The following is a 17,175-nucleotide window of genomic DNA, read 5'->3' as shown; positions in this document are numbered from 1 at the left end:
TAAAAGCCTTACAACTCTCCTTGCAGTGTGATTTCAAGCTAGAAGTAGTTGATAAGGAAAGGCTGACTGGTAAGGCTGGGAAGGGAGTAATCTGAGTCAGTAATCAGTAGCTCTTTTGGGAGCCAGGAAAACAGACGCATCATCTCAGTCAGAGTTCTGTGTCATGGTTCAGAGATAGATGTCATTTGGCTTGAATCGATATTTAGCCTTGGGCATGGCATCCATAACCTCTAAACAGAAAATTTCCTTCTCCCCATGTGGCAGAATAATTCATAATTGTTCCAGACTCAGGAACCCAGAAAGCCCTCTCAGGGCCACTTGTTCTTAGCAGACACACATGCAATCTATAAGGTGGAACTATCATCATGGTGCCCATTTTCCAGATGAGGAAACTGAGGTTCAGGGACTTGATCAAGGTCACAGAGCTAAGCATGTGAAAAGCCAAGCAGAAACCCAGGGTAACAGTCCTCAATTTGTGTGTTTTTGCTCCACACCTATTGGGAGTTATGGATGGAGATCTGGCACCAATGGTTAGGCAGAAGCAAACAGTTTTCAGGCTTAGATTGAAGTAAGTAAGGAAAACCACTAGACCATTAAGCTATGACCTAAATCAAATCCCTTATGAATTTGTAGTGGAGATGAAAAAGAGATTCAAGGGATTAGGGCTGGTAGCCTGAAGAACTATGGATGGAGGTTTGCAACATTGTATGGGAGGTGGTCACCAAAACCATCCCCAAGAAAAACAAATGTGAGAAGGAAAAGGGGTTGCCTGAGGAGGCCTTAAAAACAGCTGAGAAAATAGAGAAGTGAAAGACAAAGGAGACAGGGAAAGATTTACACAATGGAATGCAGAATTCCAGAGAATAGCAAGGAGAGATAAGAAAGTGTTTGTAAGTCAACAGTGCAAGAATTAGAGGAAAACAGCAGAATTGTAAAGAGCATAGATCTCTTCAAGAAAATTGGAGCTACCAGAGGAACACTTCATGCAAGGATGGGCACAATAAAGGACAGAAAATTCAAAGACCTAACAGAAGCAGATGAGATTAAGAAGAGGTAGGAAGAATGCACAGAAGAACTGTAAAAAAACAATCATAATGACCGGGATAGGAATGATGCTGGGGCCACTCATGTAAAGCCAGATATACTGGAGTATGAAGTCAAGTGGGACTTAGGAAGCATCACTACAAACAATGTTAGGAGAGGTGATGGAATTCCAGCTGAGTTATTTAAAAATCCTAAAGAATTAGGCTGTGAAAGTGCTGCATTCAATATGTCAGCAAATTTGGAAAACAGCAGTGTCCACAGTGCTGGAAAAGGTCAGTTTTTATTCCAATCCACAAGAAAGGCAATTCCAAAGAAAGTTCAACCTATCATGCAATGCGCTCATCTCACTTGCTAGCAAGGTAATATTCAAAATCCTCAAGCTAAGCTTCAACACCACATGAACTGAAAACTTCCAGATGTACATACTGGTTTGAGGAACCAGAGATCAAATTGCCAATATCCATTGGATCATAGAGAGCAAGGAAATCCCAGAAAACCTTTCTGTCTGCTTCACTGACTATGCTAAAGCCTTTCCTTGTGTGGACCACAACAAACTATGGAAAATTCTTAAGGAAATGGGAGTACCAGATCACCTTACCTGTCTCCTGAAAAGTCTGTATGTAGGTCAAAAAGTGGCAGTTAGAATCAGACACGGAACAACTGAAAGGTTTAAAACTGTGAAAGAAATGTGACAAGGTATACATTCTCACTCTAGTTATTTAACTTCTGTATAGGATACATCATTCGATATGCTGACTGCATAATTCCCAAACTGGAATACAGATTGCTGGGAGAAATATCAACATCCACAGAAATGAAGATGACACTGCCCTAATAGCAGAAAGCAAAAAAGAACTAAAGAGCCTCTTGATGAGGAGAGGAGATGCAAAAACTGGCTTAAAACTCAACATTTAAAAAACTATTTACAAAAATTTACTCAACATTCATGGCCTCATGTCACTCCACTTCATGGCATATAGATGAGGGAAAAGTGGATACAGTGGCAGATTTTATTTTCTTGGGCTCCAAAAGCACTACATACCTTCACTGCAGCCACAAAATTAAAAGACACTTGCTCCTTGGAAGGAAGAAAGGCTATGAAAAACCTGCACAGTGTATTAAAAAGCAGAGATTCACTTTGCTACAGAGGTCTGCAGTGACACAGCTATGATTTTGCCAGTAGTCATGTACAGATGTGTGCTCTGGACCGTAAGAAAGGGTGAATGGGAAAAAATTGAGCTTTTGAACTGTGGTGCTTGAGAAGATTCTTGAGAGTCCCTTATACAACAAGGAGATCAAACCAGTCAATCGGAAGGGAAATCAACCACTGATCTCTGCTGTCTCAGCTGAGGCATCTTCTGAGGGCCTCCTGGTGGAAAGAACGGATGCTTCCACTGCAAAAGTGCCTGACCATGGCAGCTCCGAGCAAATAGTTTGTAGCTCCACCCCTGGAAGAATCTCAGAAAGGCTGAAGGCTCTGTGTACCCTGGGTTCACCGATACATGTGTTGCATTCTCCCCAGCAGCACTGGAGGCCAAGGAAGTGGCATTCTGTGCCCTGGAGGCGGGGTATGGCTCAGGGATCCACTGGGGCCACCACTTACGAAGTAGGACTGGAAAGGACAGAGCAGGCATATGTGGCAGAGAGCTGGTGACTGATGTGTGGGAACAAGAGGGAATCAGCTCTGCATGAAGTACCTCACCCAAAATCCCCTGGAAGACAAGCCAAATGACAAGATCATATGAGATGGGACGAAGAGAGTCTATTTCATTTCCCCTTATAATTTTTCTGAATGAGGATGTGGTGGAGTTGTTGGGTCATGACAAACTCTTCCATGGCCTAGACCATCTGCCAGTCACTATCCTTGGGGCTGCCTCTCCAGCTTCAGTCACGTAGTTCTGGAGGAAATTGACAATCATGTGTGCTGCTGGGTCAGGGCCAAAGACCATGTAAAGCCAGTCAGAAGACCCCTTGTCCCTGCCAGGATGGCTGATCTGGGCTGTACGTGTGAACTGAGGTGGGTCATTCAGAGAACACCCTTGAACTCTGATGTGTGCAATCTTCTTTCCTTACTAGGCGATGCCTTTGGGATTTAACACCCTAGGGCAAGTAGCTTGGACTCCCTCACTAGGTGTAGAAGTCTTAAGGAAGAAAGTTGCCAGGCTAAGACCATGAAAGAAGAGTGAAGGGAAAGTACGAGGGTAAGAGAGAATTGATGACTTCTGATTTCTTGGGTGCAGTCACTGAGATCTTTGTCTTTCCTCTGATTCTTGTGTCCTGGATTCCCAGAATCATTTCAGTGAGTCTACCTTTTTCTTGAAGCCAGTTGGAGTTGGGCTCCTTTCAACTTTTATTCAGACTTGGTTCTAGATCCTTCCCGATCATTGTACACCTCCCAGACCCAAACAGAGGCACCCATTTGTTTCAGCACCATTAAGAGTGAAACCCTTTATTCTTTACTGAGAATAGGGTATGCAGACCACCAAATACAGTTCACCAGCATTCTGGGCAGGAGTGGTCAAAGTGTGAGTGAGTGTGTGTTAGGAGCGGCCTTACTGATTCCTGAACCACTCCCAGGATTTACACTGCCCGTGCCAGGCCAATCTTGTCATTTCCTCGATCAAAGACCGAGAAATACCGCCTCAGGAAGACGTCACCCAGGATCCAGGTCTCTGTAGATGGACTCAATCTGTCCTCTTTAAAGGTGGTATAGCAGTGGCCTCTAGAATCCTGGGGGAGTCAGAGACACACACCAGTCAGCATGAGCCCTTACCGGTGACTCCCTCAATATCCCAACCTAGAACAATTATTTGTTTTATTTCCCACTTTTGATAAGTATCAAGGGGTTTTCTCAGGAGCAGGGGATATGAGAGTTCATCCAAAACCAAAGAAGGCCAAGACATGAGGTTGCCATGTGGAAGCGTGTGGTGAGCAGAGGACTGGAAGTTGGGGAAACAGAGGAATGAAAAACAACAAAGTCCTTCTGTAGAGCGTAAGGAACTATATTCACTATCCAGTGATAAAACACATGAAAAAGAATAAGAAAATATATATTTTTATGTGTATAACTGAGTCACATTGCTGTGCAGCAGAACTTAACGCAACACTGAAGATTAGCCATACTTCAATATAATTATTTAGGAAAGAACAAGTGTGTCCATAGTTCCCCTCACTCCCTGTTTCCTTTCTTCTGACTCCTGCTCCTTGTTTTCTCTGCAGAGAATACTTGTTCTCCTCCTGCATCTCCACAATCTGTACTTTATTAAAAACAACTTTATTTTGTATTGGAGCATAGCTGATTAATAATATTCTGAGTTTCATGTGGACAGAAAAGGGACTTAATCATATGTATCCATGTATCCTGGTCCCCAAAATCCCCGTCCCATCCAGGCTGTCATATAACTGAGTGGAATTTCCCGTGCTACACAGCATCCTGTTGTTGGTTATCCATCTTAAATAGAGCAGTGCCCACAACACGTTCTTGAAAACTTAACTAAGGAACTCTGGGAAGTCTCCTTCGCCCCACACTCACCCTCTTTGGCCACTTCTGGCTTGGTTGGGTAACCTACTCTGGTTACCCAACCCCAGTGGTCAGTCCATAGCCCTCATCACCCCTAGTAAGTCCCTAGTGCCCCAGTGCAGACCACCTTGAGATGCCATTTGCATGGAATTCTGTGCAGTTTTGCCTAGAACCAAGCAACCCTCCATATGGCTCAATGTGTTTGTGGTTTCCTGCAATTCCCTCCCTTCTTCAAAGCCTTCTTTGAGCCCATCAGCCTGCTCTGAACTCCCACAGGGAGCTGACATGAAGCCTCCACACTGTGCCAGGGCTGAGCAATCACTGTGCATGCTTTATTCACCTTAGCATCCAGCCTCCCCTCAGAGGGGTCGGGTATCCCAACTCACAAAGGAGGCACCTGGCCAGAGCAAGGGGAAATGGCAGCTGAGAACTAGGGTGACCATGTAATTTATCATCAAAACCAGGAAAACTTTGAGAAGGGAAGGAAAACTGTTAACTTATGCTGGGCTATCAGACTGGGACTGTCCCCAGCCATTCTCTTTGTAACATGGTCTATTTCAGGGACTGCTGAAGCTGACTTCCATGTTCATGCACCTAAGGGTTCAGAGTGAATTGATGCTCTTTGAGGACTGAGGATCTTAGTGTTCCCCTCTCCTTGTGACTCCCACCATGCCAGCATGGTGTGGCATCTCCACATTTATTTCAGGAAGATCAGTGTCCCAGACTGTCCTTTAATCTCAAGTGGTTGGTTTTCTGGCAGGCACTGGCCCAGCCACAGGGCTCAGCAGCATCTGCAATGGTGTGACATGGCCTGCAGACTCCACCCTCCTCCCAGCAGCAGCCCAAGTGTTCCTGCAAGCTCCAGTTAGAGAAACACCCCTGAGTTTTGTCCCCTCACCTTGAGGATGTAGGCTTGAGCTGGCACTGGGTAGTTGATGCCTTTGATGGTGAAGATAATAGGGGGCAGGGTATTGACCGCGGAACATGAAACGTAGTACTGTTAGAGAGAGAGGGAGAGAGGTTGGCCTTGGTGATCCTTGTTGTATGTGAAACCTGAGAGTGACCCTGGGGCATGACCCTCTACCTCGGAACCCCGTGGCATGGCTCTGATGAGCTTCTGTATGTTATTGACCAGTCTTCTTGGGCCTTCAATCAGTGATGTCCCAGTGTCCACAACGGCCTTGCAGCCACCAGAGCAAGCAATAACCTTTCTTTTCATGGAGATGCTGAGAGACAACGGAAGAAAGCGGGCATCAAGGTCACTCTGAGTCTCCCCAGAGCTGCCCCCTTCCCAACTGTCTCCTAAACAGCCCTTCGTCTTTTGCCCTCTTTTCCTTTGCTCTCAACACAGCACCTTTCTTGACATCCTCGAATACAGTACTTGAATACACCAGGCTCTTTTTCACCTTGACACAGGATGGTCTTCCTTCCAAGAAGACTCCACTCCCCTTTGATTAGCAAATTTCTTCTCATTTTCCAGATTCCAGCTTAATTGTATTGTTTTCAGGGAAGTCTTTCTCCCGGTGTTTATCAGTCTCCTGTCTTGGTCACTCTCTGTAGACCCTCCTCATTTCTGCTGCTGCTGCTAACTCACTTCACTCGTGTCCTACTCTGTGTGACCCCATAGAAGGCAGCCCACCAGGCTCTGCCATCCATGGGATTTTCCAAGCAAGAGTACTGGAGTGGGTTGCCATTGCCTTCTCCTCCTCATGTCTAGCATGTACCAAAGTCACAATGCACTATGTGGGCAGGTCACTTCATGTACATCTGCCTTCTTAGATGTGAGGGCAAGTTTTATTCTCCTTGCCTCCCTAAAGTGCCTGGCACACAGTGGATGCCTAATGCTTGTCTGTTTAGTGAGTGAACGAAGACTGAGAAAACAATGAGAAACATCCAGAGAGCTGTAGCTGATGGTGAACAAATATGGGTCACACACAGAGTGAATATGGAGATTCACTGGGGCAGCAGATTCTCATAGTGGTGGGAGAGAGGGAGGGGCTCCTCTGGGAGAGGGTGTCTGCCAGCACTGCTCCTACAACCAGCTCAGACCCTGAGACCCTGGCCAGGAAATACATGACTAGCACACAGAAACCCCAAAGGAGAGGTCGGCTTTTGCCTGAGGGTATCACACAGAATCCTATCAATTATGCCTCTTGTCCTCAGGTCACTCCTGGATCCCACCTTCCTGATTCTGTTATAGCCCCTGTCCCACTTGTGCCCATGACGTAGGGTGTCTTTTTTATTAGTTGCTTTCACGTCTTAAGACTGCAGCCAACCTCTAACCACTTTAGGGTAGCTGCTCCCTAAGGAGACCTGTTTTCTCCATTTGCTCAGGACTTCCCTGTTTTTAAACAGACATTTATCTGTACTGATAACTTCCTATGTCCTAGGTAGCCCTCGATTGTTGGTCTTCTTATCATAACTCTGTTCAGGCTGGTGAAATTCTCCCTGATCCTCTGTCCACTACACTGTAGAGTCCTCTAACCCTGCTCCCCACCTCAAAGGGCAGTGGGTGCAGCCCTCTACCAGCAGCACAGACCTCTCGGTGCCTTTTAGGACCCTGATCTGAGCCTGGCTCAGAAGGCCTGGGGATTATGAACCCATGGGTTGTTTGTGTATCCATGTGCTTGTGTGTTTGTTTGTATGTGTGTTTGTATGTGTCTCTGTGTGTGCTTGTGTGTCTCTGACTAGCTATACATGTTTTTATGTGTCTCTGTGTAGGTTTATATGTGTCTGCTTGTGTGTTTCCATGTGTCTGTGTGTCTGTCTGTGTCATTGTGGGTGGTGTATATGTCTGTGTGACTGTGTGTCTAGAATGCATTTGTGTGTGTCTGGCTGTGTCCATGTACAGTAGCAGGAGCATCACTTGGGCTGATCCTCAGAGGGAGAGGCTTACCTGTCCATGTGTACACTCCAGTCGCCTGCTTGGATCAGTGGTATCCAGTTGAGCTCTCCCTTGTAGTAGCGGTGGTCCGCCCCACCAAACATCACCACACTGCCCTCCTGCTCGTCTCTGTATGGAGAAGAGGGGCGGGGTGCGGATCCTTGGAGGACAGTAACAACAGCACTGTGTGAGAGCTGTGCTTGTCCACCCATCAAGGCCCTAATAAGGTCTCCATGTACAGATGCAGAAATAGCATCTAGGAGAGAGTGAGATCCAGACTGAGGTCTGTTACTGGCTAGTGAGTGGCACAGAGGAGGTTAGAAGCTGAATCACTTGGCTGGGCTCCACCCACTATGTCTTCTGAAGATGCCCTGGACCTCCTGCGACCTTAGTGCTCAGAAACCCTCAGAGTACAGGGTGCTGAAGCATTTTGGCTTTCTCTTTGTCCACCTTGTCATTTTTCAGGAAAATCAAGGCCTGGGAGTTCTTATGGTGTGTGTTCTGGTCACCCAGAGTTGCCTCCCCTGGCCTGTGACCTCTACTGTCCAAAAAGCTCCACCTCAGAGCTCAGAAGGGACCCCACCTCTGCTCTCCCTGTCTTGGAATGTTTAATATTTCTTGAACAAGGGGTCTCACACTTTTGTGTCCCACATTTTCAATTTTCACTGGCTCCTACAAACTGGGTAGCTGATCCTGGGCTCCCAGTGAAATGCTAATGAGGAAGGAAGGATATCCATGATCCTTCACCTTCTTTCCTTATCAAATTCATAAGCAAATCCTAATGCCTTTTCCTTCAATTGATTCCTGTTACCTTCCATTAGTCTTCCATCTCACTCACCCCACCCTAGACCAAGTTACTGGTCTTGAGCTCAGGAGTAGGGTTGTGTTCCAATACAAAGTTATTTATAAAAGCCAGTGGTGAAGCCAGGTAGGGCCCTGGGGCCATAGTAATCCTGGGTTAGATTATCTCACAGGATAATTCTTTATCAAGTGTTCTATAATTTTCATGCAACTGAAAGCATCTTACAGCTAATTTGGAGAAAGGGATTGTCCATCTCAGACTTACTTGCTCAAGTAGAAGGCAAAAACAGGCTCAGAAATGGCACCTTGATTCCTCAGGTTGTCAAAGATGGGAATGGCTCCAGAGAAGGATAGTTTGGGGTAGTTCAAGCCCATGACGCCATCAAAAGGTATACCATCAAACCCAAGTTCCACCACACTTAGACCGAATGGCTGGTCAGTACTTACAAGGTCCCCAATCTGTGGGAGAGAAGAGTGTTCCCACTACAGGTATGTGAAAAGGGGCTAGGACGGGGCTGGGGTGCATTGCCATAAAATCCTCAGAAAAGAATTGAGGATGGGCTCTGTCTTCGGTGGCCCACAGATGGTTAGACCAAGATGGGAGGGGAATTTGGGTTCCATTTGAGAGAAGCTGTGAATTTTAAAACATCTGCCCCTCTGAAAAACACCACCTGAGTGAGTCAAATTGGCCTCGTGGCTTCTGTACAGGTGGGGCAACCAAGAGTCAGGCCAGGTCCCATTGGTGCCACCTTATGGACAAAACAATCGAGAGCAAGATAGCCTTTTCTTTGGCATCACTATGACCTAATAACGAATGGACTGCATTCTCTGTAATGTACTGGGAATTCTGCATCTGTCCAGGAAGACAGAAGCCGAAAGCACAATCTTCCTTGCAGGGTTCTATGAAATTACTGCCTGGGAAATTCCCTTTTGGGGATACGTGTGTATTTGTGTGAGTGTGTATGAGAGAGAAAGAGAGAGAGCAGAACTACTCAAGTACTTTGGGCGAGGCAGGCCATAGGTTTATTAGACTCTCAAGGGTCGTCTAGAGTGAGAACTCATTTATCAGGCCCCTTGACTTCTCAGGCCTCCAGTTTCCCACTCTGGATACCTGAAGCCCTTGTCTGCCCTTAGGGTCCCCAGATCAGTTTTATCCTGTCCCCAAACGCCTTACAGCAACTTCAGTCCTGAAAAGCCAGCCTAACTCCACCATTTACCACATGTGTGCCCTCAGCAAGGCCCTTGCTGTCTGCACCTCAGTTTCTCATATGTCAGAGAAACTAATCAGAGTAACTGCTGTGTGGGGTTGTTGCAGAATTAAACCACTTATCACCTGAAAAAGCCTGGAACAGTCTGTGAAGATAAAAGTGGGTGCTTTTTTTTTTTTTTCAAACAAGTCCATAGAAGCGAGACACCGAGCCAACTGTGACACCTCCCGAGTGGTCCGCGTTGTACTGGGCACTTGACTTCCCTGACTCAGGACCAGCTCAGTAGGTCAAAAGTGGGTGCTTTTATCCCCTCTTCCCACACCCAGAAAAATGAGCCTTGAACTGCTCATAGGTAGAGCAGCTGCAAGTCCACACCTCAAGCGACTCTCTGGGTTAGCTAATCTGTTTGCTCATGTGTCACCGCAGGCACTGCCTCCCCAGGGACATGATCCTATGGATAAGATGGCCAATACCTATGTGAGATAGGCTAGGAAGTGTCCTGCCAGATAGTCCTGCCTCTGTTTTGCAAGAAGTGGTCACTCCACAGCCAGTCCTGACTCAGCATTTGTTACACTGTTACCCGAACTGTGTCATGAACAACAACTCCTTTCATCCTTCCAGAACCGTAGTTGATGCTGAAGGTCTTTTTGGTAGGCCGGAAGGTGGAAGAATCAAAATGTCTGAACATAACATGTGTAGCTGCAGACACAAGGGATGAGTGTCATCAGGTGCCAAGGGTGGAAACAGGGTGGCAGGGCAAGTGAAAGATGGTCCAAGAACGGGGTGTCTATACTCACAACAGGTTGGGCTGGTGCAAAAGACGGAGGTCACCCACAAGTCAGATGAGCCTGTGTCAAAGATAACCTGGAATTCTTGAGGGGGTGTTCCAATGGTGATGTTACCCACGTAGAGCCTCTATAGGGAAAAGGAGGGAGTGGGTTAGTGCTGAACTGGCTACCGACTGTTCCCACACTGATGCCTCCCTCTGGGTATCACATATCTCTTGAGATCACTTTCTAACCACTGTGCAGCTCACAGACTTTGGTCACAGAGGTATCTGCATTTGATATATTTTTCCTGTGCTACATTGTATGCAGGATATTGACTCTATGACCAGGCATTGAAGTGGTACCTCCTGCATGGGAAGCCCAGAGGCATAACCACTGGACATCCAGGAATGCTGGACACACAGGGTAGTCTGGGTGCCTTCACTTGAGAAGCTGTGTAGTCTCTTCAAACCCAGCCTTAGCAACCCCTTCTCCAGGAGGTCCTTTTTGATCAACCTCTGCCACTACCTCTAAACTCAGCCCACATGCAATCAACACCACACAGGTGACCCTTTCACTTGACATGTATTTACTCTTTGCCTATCTCTCAGGCTGTCATGGACATTCTTGAAGACAAAATAAGCCCTTTGGCTAATCTAAAAACAGTAACCAATGTGTTAGATTCTTATGGCCTTAAACAGACTACTGGTTCAATAAATTTTTACTGCTGTGTTTCTTGCATCTGTGGAAACTGAATTCCTCTACCTGAGGATTCACAATTGCTTTGCAGTTGGTTGTACCTTTTGATCGGTGATGGTTCACTCTTCATCTGTAACTGAGTGGCTCACTTAGTTCAGAAGGAACAATCGCCCTCAAACTAATGACACATCTTTGAAATAGAAATGGATATTTACCTGCCACCTGGTAATTGCCAGGCCCAGTCACAAAGACTGACAATTAAGGATAAGAGTGCCTTCTCCTCTGGGTGGGGTCCCTGTTTTCCAGTGTCTCTGCCTCCTGCAGGAACCCCAACTCCAACATCCCACTTGGCACCTCCAGATGAGCCCCGGTGCTAGGCTAGAGCACCAGGGGGCGCTGTGAAGCACTATTCTCCCAAAATACTCACATCCTTGATGTTTCTCAAGGGGTGAAAATTTAGATTTGAGCCACGAGAAGAAATCTGGGACAGTCTGTAAGCATGTTCCTTCAGGAAATTGTTCAGGATGTTTTTTCCACTGAGGGATTTTCTCATGGTCTTCACTTTCCTTAGAGGTATTCTTTCACCAAGCATGTGACAAAGAAAACAAAGAAGATGCTACAACAAGCTGTCAGTGTTAAGGTATAACTGTTATTGTAATGGCCATGTATACTTTCTAATCATGTTATGAGGCACAATATTATCAGAATTTTATGCATATACCATGGCAAGGACATAGATTTGAATACAGGTTCTGTTCTGCATTCTTGGGTAAGCCATTTGACAATGTGGTGTCTCAGTCTCCCCTTCAGTAAAATGGTGAAATGTAACAACAAACCCACAAATAGAATATCTTGGGGATAAGTGAAGTGATGGCTATAAGGTACTTGATAAATAGGAAGTCTCAACAATGACAGCCATTAGCATTGCTGTTGCCATCCTACTCTATCCATCTCATAGAACCTCAAGGAAGGAGGTAGAAGGGGGACTCTTATCCTCTTTTAAAAGGGAGCAATTTGAAATGCAAGAGGTTTCTGAGTTGGCTGTGGTCACAGTGCTTGTCAGATATAAATCAGTGTATATAAAACAGTGTATCTTTCTCCAAGTTGAAAGAGAAGAGAGAGTTGAAAGAAGAATCCAAGTTATAGTGAACAAGTAAGGGAAATTCAGATGCTTGGGAAGGAAAGATGAATTAAATGAAAAATTAAAAGAAAACAACTCAGAGAGAAATACACTCCCAGTGACTTCCAAAGAGGTGGAGAGATAAATGACAGTGATACAGAGATGCAGACATAGACATATACACACTGAAGTAGACAGGAAAAAAAGAGGACATGTTGAATAAAATGTAGAAAAGTGCTATTCCACAGGACCACATCGACATCTGCATAGACTGTGCACTGAACAGTTGCAAGGAGTTGCATTTTCAATAGGTCACGACTTGACTGGACCCCAAGAATTGTGCAGCCATGCATATCGACATAAGACCTTGGCATCTACAGTTCCTAGAGCAAGTTACAAAGAAAGAGTTGGACTTTAAGATTCTTAGGGAGATATTCCATTCCCTTCTAAACCTGATGGGTGGAAGAATAATCAGATGAAAACAAAAATCTGAGAAAGGAATATGATGTGGCTTACTGTCCCCATACTTACTTGACTATGCACTCTGAGAAGGCCACCAGCCCGAGGAGCACAAGCCACTTCATGCTTCCTTCCTGGCTCCAAGTACTTGGGGAAGTTTGGGTTCCTAGCGTGTAGTGGTGACCAAGAGCCCCTAGTTATATATGCTCTGACCTACCCTAGTTTTCCCGTTTAGGCCACTAAAAGATCTGAAATAAACACAAAGGTCTCGATAAAATCTTTACCTTCATCAGTGTCCTTGGCGAGTAGCCTTTGAAGCTTCTCAGAATAGAGAGAATTGAAGTGTAATCTCTTCGTTGAAGCTTGGCTAGGAAATCAAAGTGATCTGCATGGACATCTACAAAGATGTAGAACCTTGCCTACTTGGAGAAAAAAACTAAAAACATCATGAAAATGGATACTAGGGGCCATGCTCGACATCTGTGGCTTCATGTCATATTCCTAGCCACTTCATGAGATATGCATTGCTGTCTTCATTGGAGAGGAGATTGCTAGGAGGGTAAGTTGTCAAATGGCAAAGTGAAGACCTCAGGGGCAGCCCAGGGACATACAACTGGCTTTAGTTAGTGGGTCTAATGTCAGATATCAGGGGCATCTGTGATGCCAGTCTGCATCAAAAATTTAGGGCAGAGTGGTACATCAATTGCATGGTTTCAGTATTGGAAGTAAGGTCATATGGACCCACAAGATATTTTATATCATTCAACAACTGTACAAGGAAGAACTGTGTGCTAGGTTCTGGGTTAAAGGTTTCAAAGTCAAAGTTGATCAAGACAAAAGTAGTCTTTACCTTAAGAGAGCTAGCAGTCTAGTTCTCACTAGACTCATGTCCCCAGGAGGCAGGAGATATGATACTAGGACTAGGTGACCCTGTTGGACTCTGGGCAGCACAGGCCTTACCACTGGGGGCAGCCTTACCTGCACTTCACCCATGCTGGAAAGCAGGCCAGTTGGCCACGTTTTCAAGAGAATCAGAAGTCTGGATATTTATGTACAATCTACTGCTTTTAATATTAGCAACTAATTTTTTTTTCCTGAAAAAACAGTGGGAATGAAATCTCCCCAGCTATGTGTTAGAATTAGCTTTCAGTCTATGCAGGTTTTTATTTCTGGCCTAGAGTTGGGAGTGCAGTGGGGACAGAGAGGAATTTGATTCATGTTGGTTGATTTACAAAGAGAATGAATGCATACTAAACATGCTGACTCACTGGAAAAGACCTTGATATTAGGAAAGATTGAAGGCAGGAGGAGAAGCGGAAGACAGAGGATGAGATGGTTGGATGGTATCACCAAGTCGATGGACATGAGCTTGCACAAGCTCCGGGAGCTGGTGATGGATAGAGAAGTCTGGCATGCTGCAGTCTATGGCATTGCAAAGAGACAGACACAACTGAAAGACTGAACTGAATTGAACAAATTGAGAACAAAGACTAATAAATCAAATTGCATCAAGTTGTTGACTAGCTACCTATAACAACACATTACTTAAATGGCTTTAAAATTCAGACTTATGACTCTACATTCAGAGTGGAATATCTTCTAAGGAAAAACAAAAATACTGCCCATCAAAAACAAAACCAAAGAAAACCAAAAGAAATAAGGAAAGAAATCTGAAACTATATTCAACAACTTCAGTTCAGTTCAGTTGCTCAGTCATGTCTAACTCTTTGTGAGCTCATGAACGGCAGCACACAAGGCCTCCCTGTCCATCACCAACTCCCGGAGTCCACACATACTCATGTTCATTGAGTTTGTGATGCCATCCCACCATCTCATCCTTTGTCATCCCCTTCTCCTCCTGCCCTCAATCTTTCCCAACATCAGGGTCTTTTCAAATGAGTCAGCTCTTCACATCAGGTGGCCAAAGTATTGGAGTTTCAGCTTCAGCATCAGTCCTTCCAGTGAACATTCAGGACTGATTTCCTTTAGGACGGACTGGTTGGATCTCCTTGCAGTCCAAGGGACGATCAAGAGTCTTCTCCAACATCACAGTTCAAAAGCATCAATTCTTCGGGGCTCAGCTTTCTTTATAGTCCAACTCTCACATCCATATATGACCACTGGAAAAACCATAGCCTTGAGTACACGGACCTTTGTTGACATAGTAATATTTCTGCTTTTCAATATGCTGTCTAGGTTGGTCACAACTTTCCTTCCAAGGTGTAAGCGTGTTTTAATTTCATGGCTGCACTCAACATCTGCAGTGATTTTGGAGCCCAGAAAAATGAAGTCAACTACTGTCTCTACTGTTTCCCCATCTATTTGCCATGAAGTGATGGGACCAGATGCCATGATCTTAGTTTTCTAAATGTTGAGCTTTAAGCCATCTTTTTCACTCTCCTCTTTCACCTTCATCAAGATGTTCTTTCATTCTTCTTCACTTTCTGCCATAAGAGTGATGCCATCTGCATATCTGAGGTTATTGATATTTCTCCCAGCAATCTTGATTCCAGCCTGTGCTTCTTCCAGCCCAGCGTTTTCATGATGTACTCTGCATATAAGTTAAATAAGCAGGGTGACAATATACAGCCTTGATGTACTCCTTTCCTATTTTGAACCAGTCTGCTGTTCCATATCCAGTGCTAACTGCTGATTCCTGACCTGCATATAGATTTCTCAAGACGCAGGCCAGGTGGTCTGGTATTCCCATCTCTTTAAGAATTTTCCACATTTTATTGTGATCCACACAGTCAAAGGCTTTTGCATAGTCAGTGAAGCAAAAGTAGGTGTTTTTCTCGAATTCTCTTGCTGTTTCGATAATCCACTGGGTGTTGGCAATACGATCTCTGGTTCCTCTGCCTTTTCTAAAACCAGCTTGGTCATCTGGAAATTCATGGTTCATGCGTTGCTGAAGCCTGGCTTGGAAAATTTTAAGCATTACTTTACTAGCGTGTGAGATGAGTGCAATTTTGCTGTAGTTTGAGCATTCTTTGGCACTGCCTTTCTTTGGGATTGGAATGAAAACTGACCTTTTCCAGTCCTGTGGCCACTGCTGAGTTTTCCAAATTTGCTGGCATATTGAGTACAGCACTTTCACAGCATCATCTTTCAGGATTTGAAAGAGCTCAACTGGCATTCCATCAGCTCCACTAGCTTTGTTCGTAGTGATGCTTCCTAAGGCCCATTAGACTTCCCATTCCAGGATGTCTGGCTGTAGGTGACTGATTACACCATCGTGATTATCTGGGTGGTGAAGATAATTTTTGTACAGTTCTTCTGTGTATTCTTGCCACCTGTCTTAATATCTTCTGTTTCTGTTAGGTCCATATCATTTCTGTCCTTTACTGAGCTTATCTTTGCATGAAATATTCCTTTGGTATTTCTAATTTTCTTGAAGATATCTCTAGTCTTTCCCATTCTATTGTTTTCCTCTATTTCTTGCGTTGATTGCTGAGGAAGGCTTTCTTTCGTATCTCTCCTTGCTATTCTTTGGAACTCTCCATTCAAATGGCTATATCTTTGTTTTTCTCCTTTGTTTTTTGCTTCCCTTATTTTCACAGCTATCTGTAAGGCCTTCTCAGACAGCCATTTGGCTTTTTTGCATTTATATTTCTTGGGGATGGTCTTGATTCCTGTCTCCTGTACAACGTCATGAACCTCCATCCATAGTTCATCAGGCACTCTGTCTATTAGATCTAGTCCCTTAAATCTACTTCTCACTTCCACTGAATACTCCTAAGGGATTTGATTTAGGTCATACATGAATGGTCTAGTGCTTTTCTCCACTTTCTTCAATTTCAGTCTGAATTTGGCAAAAGGAGTTCATGATCTGAGCCACCATCAACTCCAAGTCTTGTTTTTGTTGACTGTATACAGCTTCTCCATCTTTGGCTGCAAAGAATATAATCAGTCTAATTTTGGTGTCGACCATCTGGTGATGTCCATGTGTAGAGTCTTCTCTTGTGTTGTTGGAAGAAGGTGTTTTCTATGACCAGTGCATTCTCTTGGCAGAACTCTATTAGCCTTTGCCCTGCTTCATTCTGTACTCCAAGACCAAATTTGCGTGTTATTCCTGGTGTTTCTTGACTTCCTACTTTTGCATTCCAGTCCCCTATAATGAAAAGGACATCTTTTGGGGGGTGTTAGTTCTAGAAGGTCTTGTACGTCTTCATAGAATTGTTCAACTTCAGCGTTACTGATCGCGACATAGACTTTGATTACTGTGATATTGAATTTTTTGACTTGGAAATGAACAGAGATCATGCTGTCATTATTGAGATTGCATCCAAGTACTGCATTTCAGACTCTTTTGTTGACTATGATGTCTACTCCATTTCTTCAAAGGGATTCCTGCCCACACTAGTTGACATTTGGTCATCTGATTTGAATTCACCCATTCCAGTCCATCTTGGTTCGTTGATTCCTAGAATATCTATTTTCACTCTTGTCATCTCCTGTTTGACCACTTCCAATTTGCCTTGATTCATGGACCTAACAATCCAAGTTCCTATGCAATACCGCTCTCTACAGCATCGATCTCGCTTCTATCACCAGTCCCATCCACAACTGGATGTTGTCTTTGCTTTGGCTCCATCCTTTCATTCTTTCTGGAGTTATTTCTCCACTGATCTCCAGTAGCATATTGGGCACCTACCGACCTGGGGAGTTCATCT

At 44.7% G+C, this 17,175-nt stretch overlaps 1 protein-coding gene across 1 annotated transcript; it reads right to left on the bottom strand.

The window, feature by feature from the left end:
• Positions 1 to 3,469: 3,469 nt before the first annotated feature.
• LOC104988329 (pregnancy-associated glycoprotein 1-like) lies at positions 3,470 to 12,645 on the bottom strand. The gene is made up of 9 exons (XM_010839611.1): positions 12,575 to 12,645; positions 11,351 to 11,501; positions 10,255 to 10,372; positions 10,038 to 10,156; positions 8,515 to 8,708; positions 7,461 to 7,577; positions 5,649 to 5,790; positions 5,463 to 5,561; positions 3,470 to 3,774 (listed from the first exon to the last, which is right to left on the bottom strand). The coding sequence occupies exons 1-9, from the start codon at positions 12,625 to 12,627 to the stop codon at positions 3,625 to 3,627; spliced, it is 1,143 nt and encodes a 380-aa protein (XP_010837913.1). The 5' UTR covers positions 12,628 to 12,645; the 3' UTR covers positions 3,470 to 3,624.
• Between the last annotated feature and the right edge of the window lie 4,530 nt (positions 12,646 to 17,175).

Source organism: Bison bison, unplaced genomic scaffold (assembly GCF_000754665.1).
Source record: "Bison bison bison isolate TAMUID 2011002044 unplaced genomic scaffold, Bison_UMD1.0 scf7180017864124, whole genome shotgun sequence".
NCBI lineage: Eukaryota > Metazoa > Chordata > Mammalia > Artiodactyla > Bovidae > Bison > Bison bison.
This window is presented reverse-complemented; position numbering and strand designations above follow the sequence as displayed.

Bases quoted from the DNA above. Each gene is read 5' to 3' on its own strand.
- LOC104988329 (XM_010839611.1), bottom strand. From the start codon at position 12,627: ATGAAGTGGCTTGTGCTCCTCGGGCTGGTGGCCTTCTCAGAGTGCATA. The intron at 5,791-7,460 runs GTAAGCCTCTCC...GTTGTCTCTCAG, and splicing joins TGGAGTGTACACATGGACAG to CATCTCCATGAAAAGAAAGG. The intron at 3,775-5,462 runs GTGAGGGGACAA...TGACTCCCCCAG, and splicing joins CTCAAGCCTACATCCTCAAG to GATTCTAGAGGCCACTGCTA.